This window comes from Musa acuminata, chromosome BXJ3-4 (genome assembly GCF_036884655.1).
Source record: "Musa acuminata AAA Group cultivar baxijiao chromosome BXJ3-4, Cavendish_Baxijiao_AAA, whole genome shotgun sequence".
Classification (NCBI taxonomy): Eukaryota; Viridiplantae; Streptophyta; class Magnoliopsida; order Zingiberales; family Musaceae; genus Musa; species Musa acuminata.
The window spans coordinates 11,587,957-11,605,259 of NC_088352.1; the positions used below are offsets into that span (position 1 = coordinate 11,587,957).

The 17,303-nt window shown below is 44.4% G+C and overlaps 4 protein-coding genes across 4 annotated transcripts; 3 read left to right on the plus strand and 1 right to left on the minus strand.

Moving 5' to 3' along the window:
* On the plus strand, positions 1-4,646 carry LOC103981463 (BTB/POZ and MATH domain-containing protein 4). The gene is made up of 4 exons (XM_009398201.3): positions 1-584; positions 1,556-1,901; positions 2,026-2,302; positions 4,150-4,646. Exons 1-4 carry the CDS (start codon positions 202-204, stop codon positions 4,341-4,343), a joined length of 1,200 nt encoding a protein of 399 aa, XP_009396476.2. The 5' UTR covers positions 1-201; the 3' UTR covers positions 4,344-4,646.
* Positions 4,647-4,939: 293 nt separating this feature from the next.
* LOC135634642 (protein NDH-DEPENDENT CYCLIC ELECTRON FLOW 5-like) lies at positions 4,940-6,603 on the plus strand. Its single transcript, XM_065145094.1, has 3 exons — positions 4,940-5,494; positions 5,565-6,038; positions 6,147-6,603. The coding sequence occupies exons 1-3, from the start codon at positions 4,991-4,993 to the stop codon at positions 6,339-6,341; spliced, it is 1,173 nt and encodes a 390-aa protein (XP_065001166.1). The 5' UTR covers positions 4,940-4,990; the 3' UTR covers positions 6,342-6,603.
* Positions 6,604-9,275: 2,672 nt separating this feature from the next.
* Positions 9,276-10,461, minus strand: LOC135634643 (late embryogenesis abundant protein D-34-like). Its single transcript, XM_065145095.1, has 3 exons — positions 10,102-10,461; positions 9,689-10,021; positions 9,276-9,571 (listed from the first exon to the last, which is right to left on the minus strand). Exons 1-3 carry the CDS (start codon positions 10,447-10,449, stop codon positions 9,413-9,415), a joined length of 840 nt encoding a protein of 279 aa, XP_065001167.1. The 5' UTR covers positions 10,450-10,461; the 3' UTR covers positions 9,276-9,412.
* Positions 10,462-11,964: 1,503 nt separating this feature from the next.
* LOC135636341 (disease resistance protein BAK6-like) lies at positions 11,965-16,575 on the plus strand. Its single transcript, XM_065148032.1, has 4 exons — positions 11,965-12,432; positions 12,534-12,709; positions 12,810-15,614; positions 16,511-16,575. Exons 3-4 carry the CDS (start codon positions 14,471-14,473, stop codon positions 16,573-16,575), a joined length of 1,209 nt encoding a protein of 402 aa, XP_065004104.1. The 5' UTR covers positions 11,965-12,432; positions 12,534-12,709; positions 12,810-14,470.
* Positions 16,576-17,303: the final 728 nt, after the last annotated feature.

Sequence of the window (17,303 nt, forward strand, 5' to 3'; positions counted from 1 at the left end):
CACCTCAAGAATTCGAGAGCGCCAGTAACCCTAACCCCCCCAATTGCTCCCTCCGACGAGTCGACGCCTGTCGCCGGAGATCTCTCCTTATCCCCGAATCCGGATCGGTTCCTCCCGGTGCTCCGCCATTCGCCGCTGCGGAACCCTAGGTCCCTCGCTATCGGCCGTTGAACGAGCGGGAGGCCCCCCTGCCCCCGGTCGATGACGCCGGAGAAGGAGATGACGGCTTCGCCGACGAGCTCTCGGTCGGTGACGGAGACCGTGAACGGATCCCACAAGTTCGTGATCCAGGGGTACTCGCTCGCCAAGGGCATGGGGGTCGGCAAGCACATCGCCAGCGACACCTTCACCATCGGAGGGTACCAGTGGGCGATCTACTTCTACCCCGACGGGAAGAACGTCGAGGACAACTCCACCTACGTGTCCGTGTTCATCGCTCTCGCCAGCGACGGGACCGACGTGAGGGCGCTCTTCGAGCTGACGCTCGTGGATCAGAGCGGCAAGGGGAAACACAAGATCCACAGCCACTTCGACCGGTCGCTCGAGAGCGGGCCGTACACCCTCAAGTACCGCGGGAGCATGTGGTAGCAATCGCACCAAGTCTTCGCCTTTCTTTGTCTTCTTCATTACAATTAGTTGTCTTTCCAAATATTATTGATATATTGGATGCTGTTTCTGTCCCTGGAATGTGTAGTAATTAATGAGTAGATTCTGTGAACTATATACTTACCATAGCTGTCTTCTTGGTTTGGGTGCCGTTGAATTCTGTCCCAAGTCTTATCGTTTGAACTTTGCTAAACATTTTTGCCGATGCGAAGCTATTAACAACGTTCCATCTTCTTCATTTTAATTTACTGTTGGACCTTCTGATTTAGTAAAAATAGCTATATGTAATGCTTTTTACCAGGATATATTATGAGGGATATTAACGATGTGTTCCTTCCATAACAGTTGTAATTGAACCGGTAACTTGCTTGACATGACCATTATGGTCGGACTTCTTACATGTAATTTTGGCTCACACCGCATTGCATCTCATTATGACCCTCTTTTACTGTGCAATCGAAAACTCAATTGCATTGTGCCGCCCTATGCTTTGGATCAGAATTCAGAATGAACTCTAGTTAGATGAACCAATGATGCCATATAGATGCAGTTATATAAATAGATACATGAATGAGACAGTCTTGGCCCGTAAGGATAGGTTAACAAGCATGAAGTCCTTGCTGTGGAGAGAAGAGAGAGTTACTTTGCTTCTATCTTCTGGCATCTTGCTATAGTCAAAGAAGGATTTTCCATTTTCTTTAAGCCTTGTTATTTGGATTTTGATTTCTTCAATGTTATTTAATAAGAACAACATGGATTGCTGCAATTAAGATTCAGCATTTTTTTATTATTTTCAGTTAGTTAGGTTGCGGAGACAGTTCTATCTGATAAATTAGTTTCATTGTGGCTTGATGTTATCTTATCCTGAGATTCTCGATGCGTTATTTATATTTTCATCCTGATAAACACAACCATGTGATAGTTCTGTTGTGTGTCATTCAATCTTCAGGGGTTATAAACGCTTCTTTAGACGATCTGCACTTGAAACATCAGATTACCTCAAGGATGACTGCTTGAAGATCAATTGTACCGTCGGAGTTGTTGTGTCTGTGATGGATTCACCTGGACTGCACTCTGTACATGTTCCAGAATCTGATATCGGAATGCATTTTGGTTCACTTCTGGATAAACAAGAAGGTTCAGATGTTGTTTTTGATGTTTCTGGAGAAAAAATTCATGCTCATAAGCTGGTGCTGGCTGCTCGATCCCCAATATTTCATTCTTTGTTTTTTGATGGATTAGATGATGAAAGGAATGAGATTACTGTTACAGATATGGTACCGAAGGTTTTCAAGGTGTGGACTTTTACTATTTTACTACCCCTTTTCTCCTGTTATTTTGTGCGTGACTACAGCTATGGTTTTATTTGAATCCTTCTATCTATGTTCACTTATGACTTGTTTATATCCTCCCAAATAGGCAATGCTACATTTTATCTACAGAGACACTCTTGTAGAAGATGACATACTTGTTACTTCCTACCTTCCTGAATCTTCTGTGTCGGACACACTGGTAGCAAAATTGTTAGCTGCAGCTGACAAGTATTGCTTGGAAAGGCTTCGACTTCTGTGTGAGGCTCATCTGTGCAGGGAAATATCTGTGAATTCGGTTGCCAGCACACTTGCGTTGGCTGATCAATATCATGCCATGGAACTTAAAGCTTCTTGTCTTAAATTTGCTGCAGAAAATCTTGCAGGTATATAACTTCTACTTCCCTGGTCTTCCATATACTGCTGCTGAACTAAGAGGTTTTTGAGACTTGAATAATTCCATTCTTCTTGCCTATGAATGCTTCACTAAGATTTTTCTGTAGGTGAGCTTGTGCCCATTTCATTATGGAAATGTGTAGTATTATTATAATTATTTTGGGTAGAATCATGATACATGTGATGTTATAATTACAGAAAGCTGAATAATTAAAGAGATTTGTAAGTCAGATTCTTCGATGTAATGTGAAGGCTATAAATACTTGATACATTTAATTATATTGCCTCTGCAAAATGTGTCCCAGAAATTAGTAATTCCTCTTGGATTTTAGATTCACAACATTTTAATTTTAGATTTTTCTTCTGCCAGGTGACCTACAATTGTATATTCTAGGCAGCAGACGAGACATAACTGAATGATACCTGTCCAGGACCAAATAATTTTCTTTTTGATGGGCACATTTTTTTTTAGTCTCTTGGTTCTGCTGAGTGAATGCATCTCTCGAGTTTTTTATTTTAGAAGTCTAGTGCAACTAGATTTTGAGAGCAAAGTGATTCTTTTCATATTGATGCATCCTGGGACAAGGTAATTGTCACAAGTTTTGCACTTGTTTATTATTATCTAGATTGTTGAGAATCCTCCTTTTAGATATCTATCCTTTATTCAACTTTGTAAATTTTGTTCGGTGGTGGCTCCATGTCGATCCGGCTTGATTAGATAATTGGTCTGTCAATTTCGTTGAGCCTAAACACAGGTCAAAATACCTAAGCTAAAGTTAATAGTAGTATATCCATCAAACCCTTATAAGTTAATCTTAATCTTAGTTCACCTTCGATCTGGGACTAATCAAGGTATTACACCTTTTCATCGATATGCCCTTTAGGTCCATACTTGCTTTGCTTTGGACACATTCTAATGGCATCATATTGTTCTAAAATTCAATAAACAATTTCATGTGTTCTTCTTTTAGGCTCATGATTAGAGATATCTCTTTAGTTACTCTGATCATCAAGTAAATTTACTACATTTGAAAGTTGATATTGTTTTTTGGATGAACTTTCAAGTCATTTTGGTTAACTATAACTAATAGTGTTTTGTATTCACTTTAAGTAATAAATGAACCTTGATTCTTAATTTGATGCAATTAAAACTTTTAAAGGAGTATTGGCATCTCAATGGAAGTTTTCTGATACGTTTTTCTTTAGCCATAAAACAGTTGTACAAAATACATTAGGCACAAATATTGTGCATGGAAATATAATCCCACATTGGAGTTTTTCATCAAATTAATGAGCTAGTTTTCTCGTCAGACCAAGTTGCAACACATTCGAATTTTCTAAGAGAATACTTGAAATGTCTAGGAATTTGTTGCATGATGATCTGTTCAAACTAATGTTTGTTTGTTATGGTCTATGGTAGTACTGGAGTGTGATTTTAGATGCCTCAAAATTTCTGGGAATTTGTTGGATGATCTTGATATATTCAAGTCTCTCTCTCTAAGATTAGCCACTGTTGGGATCTATGTTTACGTATGAACCAAGTTAGTGGTGAAGTGATCTTGGGATGTAAAAAGTTAGTGGTGAAAGTGATCTTGGGATGTAAATTGCTTGTTTCATGGTCATTCATTAGAATATATTTTTTTCTTGTAGATTGGTACGACACGTTCCTGCACATTTTGTTATTTGAATGTATGGCTAGGAAGTGTTCAGTAAATCATCCAAACCTCTGAATTATTTCTCCCTGTTTTAGATCATATTTTTTTTATTTACTTCCCAAGAAATTTTCAATTGCATATCAATGCCTCCTTTATTCACTGACTATTGTCTTTACATGCAGCTGTGATGCGCTCAAGTGGATTTGAGCAGCTCAAGGACAATTCTCCAGCCCTGCAGTCAGAACTTCTAACAACAATTGCTGGTTGTGAGGAGGAATACAAGAAAAGCCGGAGCGACTGGGGTCAGCTTTCGGATGGCGAAGATTCTAGCGGCCGTAGGATAAGGCCTCGGACTGATACGGACACAAATTACTGATTCGTGCAATGACAGTAGTGTATGTCTAGGAAACAAAACCAGAGAAACCAGCAGGTGTATCTTAACTAGATGTTCATTGGTAATTAGTATTAGTGGCATGAATTCTAGGTTTGTTGTAGGCATGAAACTTGCAAAACATGCTTATCGTCTGACAAGATGCAACATATCCAAGAAACTTTTTTTAGCATACAAGCCCAGCGTGGTGAATGCTATGTATGATGTATTAAACCCTCTGTTCTTCATATGCTTTCTCTTCTTGCAGAGAGAAATCTTTCGGAGTATATTGATTTTTATTTATTTTTATTTTTTTGACTCCAGTCGTTTTGTACAAATATGAACTGCACACAAAAATGGGTGTTTGATCTTTTACTGCTATTTCCCAGCGTTTATGCTTCACTTTGAATTGTTTCCTATATTGTTTGTCATATTTAATTAAGTATTCTCCCATCATAAAAGAATTATAATCGATACAACGATTGAAGATACGTTCGTAAACGTAAAACCGTAAAGCCCCAAAACAAAGATATTTGTGCGAGCATTCAGCTGCTACCCACAAAGGGCACAAATCATGCTATCCACCTCGAATGGTCTTCGACACCATATAGGATGTGAAACTTGTGGACGAGGCTCACTCTCACTCTCCTGCGATGGCAAGCGCCGCAGTCATCCTTCCCGGCTCGTCTCCTCTCCTCCATGCGCGTCCACCGAAGCGTCTCGGGACCTTGTATCAGCATCTCCCCTTCGCTTCTCTTCGGCGCAGACACAAGAGAAAGATCTCCGTGACAGCCGCCTTGGCTTCGAGCATCTCCGTACCGATCAATTTGGACTACTTGGAGACGGAGTTCAGCGGGCATGGGGTGATCTTCGAAGCCATCGGCGACAGTTGCGTCGTCAAGATGGGGCTGGTGAACGGCAGCGTGGCCAGCTTGATGCTGCCCTGTGGTCTGATCACTTCGTACAAGCCCTACATGTGGCACGGTGCCACGTTCGAGGTGCTGCATACGACGGTCTCCGAGGGAGCCGATGGAGCTGCAGTCGTGCGAGGAGGGGTGTCCATGGATTTCGAGATCGGAGGCGACGGCTCGATTCCATGGTCCCCGAGTTCTTGGTCTCTTGAGAGCGTTCGAGGAAGTCCTGAGAAGTCCATTCAGGTACGAATTCGGGTATTCGTGGTGTCGTCGTTGGATTCGACGGTATGCATCTAAAGATGTGCAACTTCAGGTGGAGCTGGTATCGGTTTCTCCGGTGGACATGGCTGAAGTCAGATGCCTGGTCACTCTCCATCAGGACCTTCTTGGTTCAGAGCTGCTCATCTCTAACACCAAGTCCTCACCTCTCCAGTTGACGGGCTCCTTCGTCAGCCATTTGAAAGTGAGTACGCCAGACGCGGCATACGCGGTCGGGTTACAAGGCTCCAACTACCAAAGCAGGCAGCCATTATCGTCGCGGTTCAGCATGGATCCTCCAGACTTGGGCAGGAGGAGTCCCTCGACCTCCAAGAAGCCATGGACCCAGAATGTGCTTCGACGGCTGCTGCCCCGATGGGGAGACACAGGCGAGGAGGAGGAACAGCTAAACGAAGGTGGCGACGCAGAAGAATCAGAGGGAGAAGAAGAAGATGACTACGCTCGCATGACAGAGAAAATGAGCAGGATTTATACCAGTGCGCCGAGGCAGTTCACGATCATCGATAGGGTGGGTAATCACCTCCTCCTCCACAGTGTGCAGTTAGATTTTAGTTCGATGCAGTTTGATCTTTATATTTGCGTGTGTGTGTGTGTGTGTGTGTGTGTGACGATTCAGGGAAGACGGAACTCGGTCGTGATACGGAGGAGCGGATTTGAAGAGTTGTACATGTCGAGTCCAGGATCAGAACATGAATGGTACGGAAAATATGCATACATCTGCATAGGTCCAGCTGCCCAGCTGACACCTCTGGTGTTGGGTCCCGGAGACACATGGCGAGGGGCACAGTACTTGCACAATCCAAACCTCTAAAACCCTACAAGAAACGACGGATCTAAAGTTAAATTTGTCCTCCATGTCAAGCAAGGAGAGGACAGGAGTGAAAAGAGAACTCGGGATCCTACAGGTTTCGAATGCGAACGACGTCGGTGATAGTGGGTGGAGTTCACATCTATGTAGCACCGAAAGAAAGGGGTTATTCACCTGTAAAGATGAGCTTTTTGTTAACTTGTCTTCAAGGCTCAAAATCTCATCTTATTTCTTTTATAGATGCTATCGCTAGCTTTGACTTGTAGATATATGCTTTACAACCATATTTCAATGTTCACCAGTAGAAGCAATTCAACAAGATTGAGATGGAACCACAGTGAACCGTCGTTAATCTATCTAGCCCATCGTAGCAACTCACTCATGCTTCCAATTCACAGAGGTAAGAATGACGCAGGGAACCCAAAAATAGACAGACACTCGGACAGACAGAGGTCCACCAAATCCAACTCCCAATTTTAGCTACGGAAGGGAACGCTTAGCGGTACAGTTGTTAATCTAAAGCCCCCATGCCTACCCAAAATGTGGTCCTGCAGCCTTTCCAAACCTTTCACTTCACCTGTATCGACTGCCAGACTCGAGAAACGATTGCGACGCCATTGGCAACACCATTTCCAGGTTCATCCGGCGAAACAGAAACCGACTGCAACATGGGATTTCCATCGGTACCTCCCTTTTCATCCCCCGCATGGGCACGACGACAAGTTCTTCCACTCCACCACACCTGAGAGACCGAACCATCGGTAAATTACACTAGGCCTGCCTGGTAGGCTGGGTGTCAAATCTCTTCAAAAACAAGAGACTTGCCTGTTTCCGAAGAAGCTGCTGTTTAGTCCTTTGTCTCCTCCTGCATTAAATTCTGACGCTTCTCGTAAAAGTCGAAATCATCAAGAACACACATGTTGTTCGTGTGTTCCTTAAAAATCTTGAGCATTCGGAGGCCCTGCTCTAGCATCACCTGCATGCATCGCCAACACAGACAGCAAAATAGAAAAGATGAAAACAACCAAGTATTTGATGCACCCGACCACACCCACAATACAAATGCTCTCACCTCCTGAGCGTCTCGACTGTTGGTCACTGGTTTGTTATCATTGTTCTCCAGCGCGATGTGCTTCAGAATGCTGCTGTTTGGAACGTCCTTAATAATGTGCCACTCGACAGGGAAGCAGCCGATCGATCCACTTGTCGTCCTGCTGCCAATACTCCACCACCGTCTTGTTGAAGTCAACCGGACCGACCATTTCGGCAACACCAACAAATTGCCCACTGGTGTTTACCTGAAATTTAAGCGTCCACCGACTCTGCAGCCATAACCATCGAATCCATATCCATATCGACGCCCACCAGACGATCGGTTGGCTGGAAACATCCTGCTAGCAAGAGCAGGAGCAACCCGGGCGCGCACACCCTGAGAATCATGAATACAAAGTATTAACAAAGATCTACCACGTAAGGCGAACACATACAACAACAAAAATCCGGCCGTCACTAGAACCACCAAATCCCCAAGAAATTCTAGGCGCACACACGTCGGTGATCAACGGAAAGCAGTCATTAAAAACAGCAAACTTTTCAAAGAATCGAGGTGTTGTTGATTCTGATTTCTCACCGAACAAGTTTTGGAATCACATGTTGTTGCGGCCGAAAGAGAGCAAGTTGTAGGCGGTCTGTGTTGCTCATTCGAGAATAAGGGCCTGGATCCATCATGACGACCATCATGTGCCATGGCCGGAATTGATGATCCATTAAAAGGATAAGTACCATAAGGAGTGTATGCATATCCTTGGTACAGATCCCACTCGTTGACAGAACCATCGTAACCTACAATCATACTCCAATAAGACTTCTAATGCTGATACCAAAGCAGAGCAAATCAAAGTGACAAGCAACACAAACAAGTCAGCTCACTGTAGATTAGCCAAAGCATCACCAGTAATGATACTAAGAGAAAACTAGCGCACTGTGGAACTCTCATAATAATAGCACCCGATAAAATTTGCTACCTCCATACAAGTAAGCTGGGGATGCATAACCGCTGGCTACGTAAAACATGTTGGGATCCGCAAACTCAGACACAAGTGGTGTCGGTGAACGGTTTGAGGGGGTCTCCATGTTTGATGATTCTCGATTGCTTGATCCTTGTTGGGCGAGAAGCTATTGTATCAGAGAACGAGAAAAGATTAACACTGACTACTCTCCCAGTTAAACGAACAAAAACGATACCAAATGCAAGAGAAAAGATAAATCACCGGTGCGGTACAGCGTCATGGGTCTTCGGCGGAGAGTCCAAAGATTGCTTCTGCAATAGTTCTGAAGCTTCTGCCATTTAATCGAGTTAAGGACAGTCTCCATCCGAGAAAAGACGACATTTCTACAAGAATTACATCAACGAGACCAAAACCTCAGAGCAGTCAAAGAAAAAGACACGAAGGAAGACCGATCAAGCCATATATCCTTCTCCACAAAGGCGGAGGAATACGAAAGAAAACACAGGAACTATAGATTTGTACTTTAATGAGCCCATTCGCAAACCCAAAGAATGGATCAAAAGAAGCATCAGTATAACACATCGGGTACCAACTAACGCAGGGAAACAATGGTAGCTCCAAAACCTCGACTGGGTAACCATCAAACCGATTAAAGAACAGCGGAATCCGAAAACCAAATCGATCACACATTCGAGTTCTGCAATGCCCACACAAACCCTCGCAAGCACCCTCGAAACCAACATGAACATAAAGAAAATGACTCATCTGATCGCATCGGGGCTCAAGAACGAAGAGGTCCGACAAGAACAACGTCAAGAAACATTCAGGAAAGCAACGCCAAAGAACCCGAACCCCGGGGCGGAAGGATACGGTCAGCTGCAGGGGCATTACCACGACGGAACAAAGGGCCGCAAAGAGCACATACAGCTGCTATTTAAGTCTCGTCTACGAGTCGATAGTAGATATTACACGAGTCCTACAAGCTTATTTCGGTACAAGGCGCACAAAACTTATTCCACGGGTAACAGAGGAGCAAAAGGCCGAGATGGCGCAGAAGGGAAGGCATCAAGGTTCTTGGTTGAATCGCGCAGCCGATACCATGGAATCTGCCACACCACCGGGGCGAACGCAGACGTCAGGACTGTTCCGCATCTCCGCCCTCACCACCCGCTCCGCGTCCACCCTCGTCGCTTCTCTGTCATCCGGTAGCCTCATGGCCGCGTCCTGACAACCATAACCGGAGTACGACTTCAAGCCAACGACGATGGTTCCCCGCAACTCAGCTAGCTGCTTCTGCGAAAAAGAAAGAAGACGGATTTGTACTAGTATGATCGATGTTACCTGAAGGACGTCGCCCAGCTTGGTCTTGTCCTCGTCACGGGTAATTCGTGCGTTGAGGGTGGCAGCACTCTGCGCGGCAGCCGCGATGCCGCCTCGCAAGACAGTGTTGAGCCCTGTTGCCGCTGACTCTGCCGCCTCAACCGCAGCCGCGTCGCTCATCTCGATCGGTTCGTCCCCCGCTGCTCTTCCGGCCGCCTCTAGCGCCTCCCCGATCGTCATCTTGTCTGTCCATGAAGACACTCCACCGAGACTCTGGCCCCGTTCCACGCCTCGCCTGCCGCCTGGGGCACCACCATCTCCACTTTCGGCGTCAACCACGTACTGGCCAACAGCCTACGGTCCATAGTAATAACAATTAAGAAATCCAACTTGATCAGAAAGTCCTTCCGCTAGATTTGGCGGCTCGCACGTACCTGGCCGGCGACAAACTCGGTAACGAGACGCTGGCCGGGAAGGCCAGGGATCTCAGTCTGGGTGATGGACACGCCCTGGTTGGCCGGGATGGGGCTGAACTGGTCGTGGCCTACGAGACCGCGCTGCTCGTTGCGCGTGGCAGCGGACTCCATGACGGAAGCGGGGCCGCCCTTAGGGGTGAGTCCCAAGGCCCTGTTCTCGGCCGCATGCATCATGGCCGCGTCCCTGGGGGCGATGGTCTGCTCGGCCAGGTCCCCGGCCACGGGAAACACGTCGCCATACTTTATGGGCTGGTCACACCCTGCTCCCCAACCTTGGTCGGTCCTCCTCGGTTGTTCCTGGCTCATGTTGCAGGTCGGTCCTACGAGCTCGACGAAGGTTTCGTCGCTCTCTACAGGGCTTATAAGGAGGGCGTAGGACAAGGGGAGGTGGGCACGTGGGTTGTCACGCGTTGCTCTCGGAGACGGGACAGCTTCGCTCGAACAGAAGACGTGGCGAGGCTCGGACATGGAAGTCCGACGTTGGAGATACACGTGTCGCGTGAGGTTGGGCTCGCGCGACGACGACTTCTCGGGGGATGAATTTTTCTTCGTGCAACTCGATCGATGATGAATCAGACCGAGCACGACATTTACAGCAGCGGAGATAGCAGTCCGATCGATGCTTGTCGGTTCTGGTCATGACCAAGGCTCGCTGCGGCCAACTCATCTTCCTAATTGGAGGAAACGTGGGCTCCACCACATAAACGGGCTGTAATATTTATTACAACTGCTGGAGGACACACATCGAGCGTCTATCTAATCAACGAAAGAGAAGGAGAGAGAGAGAGAGAGAGAGAGGCGCGACGAGAACAAGCGAAGCATGGCGGATCTGTGTCCTCTTCCATCTCCCCGTAGACGCAATGGAGGTGCGTCCATCCTCTTCTTCTCAGCGATATCTCACTTGCAGGTAGCCCATACTCCGATTAAGATTTAAAAAGTATATTTTTGAAAGATTTTTTATCATTATTCTTTTGTTTTTATTTTTTAAATAAATTGATCAAATAGATTTTTTGACATAAGAGTGTCTTGATCAAATAGATATCATCTAGATCAATTCAAGTCTAAGTACACCTATAGGATATGAGTTAAAAAATAGTTCAACATTTTGTTAGTATTTTTCTTTATGAAAAGTTCAATATAGTTTTTTTCTTTTTACTTTCATCTTGATTTTTGTTTTCTTGTATCGATTTGATCTTGGATTAATAATATCTTATTATTACTATTGGAGAAATGATTGTACTTACATTTGATCCTTCTCTATCTTCATAGCTAGTAATATCTTGGACTAACAGTATATGTGGGGGTAGTGCAGTGGCATCTGAGATCTCTCAACGGGTGATATTAAGATGGAGAAATTAACGAGGGATGATTGTCGCCGAAAAGGATGAGGTCTCTAGGATCCTACAGCATCATCTCCAGCCATCTCCGTGAGCTGCTTGGAAATAATAACGAAGGATATCTCTTGTTTCTACTCTCTCTCTCTCTCTCTCTCTCTCTCTCTCTCTGGTGTTGACAAGGTCGAGTGGGTGTATCTTGCTAGAGTTGTAATGAAGAAGCACAAAAAACAAGTCCATAAGTTACGTCGAAAGACTAAAGACTTCTCCTTTCTATAATGTTCTATCATAGTTGTATGTTTCTTCCAAAACTAGTACACCGATCAGCAACGACATGGACGGCAATATTATCGTAGTATGGATATGCATGTCACGTTATGTTTGCCTATCGTGTAAGTAACGGTGCCTCTTCGTCAACCGCTATATCTTATGGCAAGAGGATCGTAGGGAGACTTGGATATGCTACGCAGGCACGAAAGAGAGAGAGAGAGAGAGAGAGAGAGAGAGAGAGAAGATTATTTGGACTAAGGTGTTTGAATAGGATTAAATAAAAAACAAAAAATAAATTAAACATGAATATTATGGTGTTTGAGAAGAACTATAGATGTACATAAATTAATCTGCCTTCGAATTCCAAATATATGCTAATTTTCTTCATTATTTATACTTATTATTTTATCCAAATAGTAAGTTCATCACTGTCATCAATGTTCAAATTCATTGGTGGTTGATCAGTCTTCGTTCTCGATGGAGTCGTCGCACCACTATAATCGAGCGTGCTTGCACACGATACCATTACGACGGATTCCATCTTCTTCTACATAATATGAAGTTGGGAGGCGAGTGCATGGCACCAACGACCCACCCGCTCTCCTCTCCATCCGGCCTCATCTGCACCCTCGTCCTCGTTCGCCGGCGACAGCCCCAGGGCACTTGGATTAAATGGCCCTCACAGGTATTCTCTTGAACGAGCTTTTAGCATTCTGAAATATATGGCATGGAAAAAAGACATCATGATATGTTTTTACGTTGTATTAGTAATGTTATTGCGAACAGCTTTATGCCGTGGCCTCGGGGCCAACGCGGCCAGGTTCGGGTTCAGTCGCTGCGGTGGGTCGCCGCTTCTTCCGGGAGAGGGGCTCCTCGCTTGAGCGGAGAGAGGAGGGCGCCTCGTCTTCGTACCTGCACACAGGTCGGGTCGGGGTGTTTGACCCGACCCCTCCGACGATTAAGTTAGTAGATGGTCCCTGGGTTTTTTTCTCCCCTTTCTCCCTTGGCAGGCAAGGGGTTTTATAGTAAAGAGTTACCGCTATCCGGTGTGACCGTTTGTAGGGAGCAGGGTCGTACTTCTGGTAACGTCCGACAGTAACGTTGGCTTGGCGTGTAGGGGCAAGCCCGAGCGGGGCGTTAATGCGTCTCGGTTGGTGTTCCAGTCAGTTGACCGAGTGCGATCGGATCGATCGAGACGTGAGGTGTCATCCGGGGTAACTGATGTTAATCAAGTCGTGTCACCATTATTGCTCCTGTTAGAGGGTGTCCTTTCGGTTGGCCTGGCTACCCCTACCTGGCGTGCGTCACCAACTGTAATGTTGTTGGGTCTCCAGTGATTCCCTCATCAAGTAATATACTCGCTCGTGTCACTACTTACAAGTCTTCACTCATTTTGTATCTGTCTCGTTAATGTTGTTCATCTTCATTCAGTCAAATCATAACTTGATTGATTCGATTTTGTTTTTTTACTCATTCATTTAAATCAAATCTCTAAATTGGTTAGAATTAATATATATCAGGTCGAGCATTAATTTAACTCGAAACTTAACATGTATAATTTAAGTTTTTCAATCCTCAACGACATAGGATTATTCCCTCTCGATCTTTCTTCATCTCAAACTCAAAAATATTTTCGGAAGACGGATCACTCTCTTTCGATCCTAAGCCGTCCTTCGTATAACAACGAGAATACAAGTGTTTCTTATTTCTTGCACTCGAACGGCTAGCATGGTAGTTCAAATAGCTAAGGCGTCGTCGTGACTTCATGGCACATCACATATCCCATGAATTGTAGGTCAACATTAAGTTGGTCTTTGCACATCCTTCTCTCTTCACTCCTCAACCATTCTATTCATCGGTTTGGTAGCCACTTTCTAAATCTCGATGAGGGCTGTAAAAGCTTCTTCGACCAAAAAACCTGGCCATATCACGTAGTCATAATATGCTAAAAGCTAAATATAAAGAGAAGAATATGGCATAAAGATTGATTAAGCATTAGGCTAACAGAGACGTGTTTTGACATTATAATAATGATTTTTTATTGGATTTTCAGTAATCCCAAAACTTTAAATGGGTGGCAAACACTTTTTAAAATGGTCGAATGGTCAATACCCATTAGAGTAAGGATGCATAAGACATGGTGGATGCTTGTGTTGGAGATGGATGAACTGAGCGTATGGAATGATTTCTAATAGGTTTAAGTTAATATGATCTGATTAAACTGATTTGGTCAGACTAAATCGATGACAGCATATGTAATTATGAGAGGGTTAGAGATGTTATCTTTTTTTTTTTCATCCATTGTATCAAAGATATAATAGCGTGTCGATTAGGCCGTGGGCAGCATAAATTTAATAATAATTACATGCAAGTGTCATCATTATGATCATGGATTTGAGCTCCATATAAATGATTAACTCCTCTTTGATATGACCACGCATACTTAGTTGATCTTCTCTCTCTATTTCATTTATTTACAAAGGTGATATATATATATATATATATATATATATATATATATAAGATTGTAATTTGAACCAATTTAAAACCATGGGTTGAAACCCATTCAATTGGAGGGAAGGAAACAATTTAGAAAGGAAACAATTGTCGAGCAGATAGTTCATTATTCAGGCCACTTCTTTCTCCTTTGACCTAAACCCTAAAGAGGCGTGAAGGGACACTTCTTTCGTCTCCTTCGCCTCCTCCACCTCTCCCCCGTTCCGATGTTGTCCTTGCGCCAAATGTGCACTACTGTCTTTTCGCTCCTCTTCCTCCTCGCAAACCTTTTCTCGGGGCTAGCTGCTCGCGCCACCGGTGCAACGACCGACCGCGCCTCTCTCCTCTCCGTGAACGATCGTTTGGATCCTTTCAATTTCTTGTCCTCCTGGGGCGGCGCCGACGACTACTGCCAGTGGCGCGGGGTATCGTGCGATGGTCCCGGGAGGGTGACCGTCCTTGACCTATCCGAGCTTGGCCTCTCAGGCTCCATATCTCCTGCCATCGGCAACCTGACCTACCTCCAGTTCCTCGACCTCTCCCACAACCACCTGCAAGGCCAACTTCCGCCGGAGCTCGGTAATCTGCTCTACCTCGAGTCGCTCCGTCTAGGTTCGAACAGGCTGACTGGGGAAATCCCGGCGGAGATGGGTGCACTCCACAAGCTCGTGATCCTTAGTCTCCATGACAACAATCTCGCCGGGAGAATCCCTCCTTCCCTGGGCAATCTCTCGTCGCTCACGCACTTGGATCTTGGTAAAAATCGACTGACGGGCACCCTGCCCTCCAGCCTAGCAAGTCTCCCTGCCCTACAGCACTTGTCCGTGACACGCAACAACCTTACAGGTGCAATCCCGACCTCCATCTTCCACCTCTCGACCCTCACCCACTTGTACCTGGGGCATAACCAATTCTCGGGTTCATTCCCTTCCGATATGGGCGACACGCTTGTCCATCTCCAAGTCCTTCAAGCAAACAACAACAATTTTGAGGGTCATCTTCCGGCCTCGCTTCCGCATGCTGGCATGCTTAGAGAGATTGTTTTGGCACACAACAGATTTAGTGGACCTGTGCCTGGGGATATAGGCAACCTAGTGCATCTGCAATCCCTGAGCGTACGAGATAACAGCTTGGAAGCCAAGACAAAGGAGGACTGGGAGTTCTTCGCTTCCTTAGCCAACTGCAAACATCTTCACACCTTGGACCTGTCACACAACAAGCTGGAGGGGGAACTGCCGATCCCCATAACCGATCTATCGCCACAACTGGCATTTATTGGTTTGGGAGGAAACAATATAACGAATGAACCTACTTCCGCAGATCTAGCGAGCCTCCGCCCTACTCTTCAGGTGGATAAGACGGCCGCCACAGGTACTACCTTTTATTGCATGCCCTTTAAAGTGATCTACAAATGCCATTAGCTACCTCTGCAGAGGCTTTGTTTTAAGCATTCTCATCCGCAGAAATATTGTGAATTTTCATTTTCACTTCACTTAAAAAGGTAAAATACATCAAAGAAGAAACTTATTGCTTCCGGTTTTCTGATTTCTTCAACAGCTGTGTGTCCCGACTGCCGAGATGGAAGCATAGACGATTAATTCGAATGGCCAAAGTGAGACACCAACAGGTAACACAAGTTGGCATTACATCTAATTTCACAGCCATAACTGTACTTCATCCGTTGGTTGCTACTTAATTAAGGTGCATGTACATTGATTTAGACATTTTCTCATTCCCATATGCAATATTTGATTGATGTACACTCAAAGACATTGGTACGATGATGATATTGATAGCAGTTAAGATTTTTCTTCATAACAACCTTGATAATAGCTAAGATTTCCTCAACTACATGAGGAAATATCGAAGTTCTGTTAAGAAAAATCTTCCCTCCTAATGTGTATAAATAGGGAGCCTTATATCAAACTTAGAAACAATCTTCTTCGTATTTTATGTCTAATATGGTATCAGAGCTATAGCTACTTTCTCCTTGACTAAAGCATCTCTAATCTTGCAGCCCTCACTGTTGCTATGGCACCCCTTCTATTCCATCGAGTCAACACCTTCATTGACGTTTCTGCCAATGCCGACCACACCGGTTCAACATAGGGTAGTTCTGTTAAGAATATGAATAAAACGAAAATGATATCTGTGTTTGATATGGTGCTCTATATTTATACACATAAGAGGAGGATTTTCCTCAATAGAATAGCAACATTTCCTCGTATAGTTTGGGAAATCTCAATTGTTTTCATTGTAAATTTTAGCTGTTATCATGCTCTCGCAAGATAGTGCTCCTGTCAAAGATGCCGATCTTGGACCGATGCGATGAAAATAGTTTGTGGGCTAGAGGCTTCGTGAGTGAGTCCGATAGTTGATCAGTCGTATGTATGTGAGAAACACGTAGTTGATGTCTGACAATTTGTTCTCGTACGAAGTGAAAATCGATAGCTATGTGTTTCATGCATGAGTGTAATACTGGATTAGTGCATAGGTATATGGCTCCAACATTATCATAATATATTGTAGGAGTAGAGGTGGAGTTGATGTTAAGTTCTTTGAGCAGATTCGTAACATATTTGAGTTCTGCAACAGTAGTTGCAATAGCACGGTATTCAGCTTCAGTTGTAGATCGTGCAATTGTATTTTGCTTCTTAGAACTCTAACTGATTGGATTAACTTAAAAAAGATAATATACTCTAACGTGGATGTTCTATCATCAAAGTTCCATGCCCAATCAACATCAACAAAGGCATGGAGATAAAGGGGGGAGTGTTTGTGAAAAAAGAGACAATGATTGAGGTCCCGTGAAGATATCGTAAGATTCGTTTAATTACAGATCAATGCATAGTAGGCGATCGATGCATGAATTATGATAATTTATTGACCGTAAATAAGATATACGGGCGGATGAGAGATAAGTATTGTAAGGAGCCAAGTGCTTAGCGGTATTGAATTAGGTCCGTAGTATAACTTTTATTACATAGTTTGAGTGACTCACTAGTAGACATAAGAGTTATAATTGCTTTTGCGTCTTGCATGTTCGTCATTGATAATAGA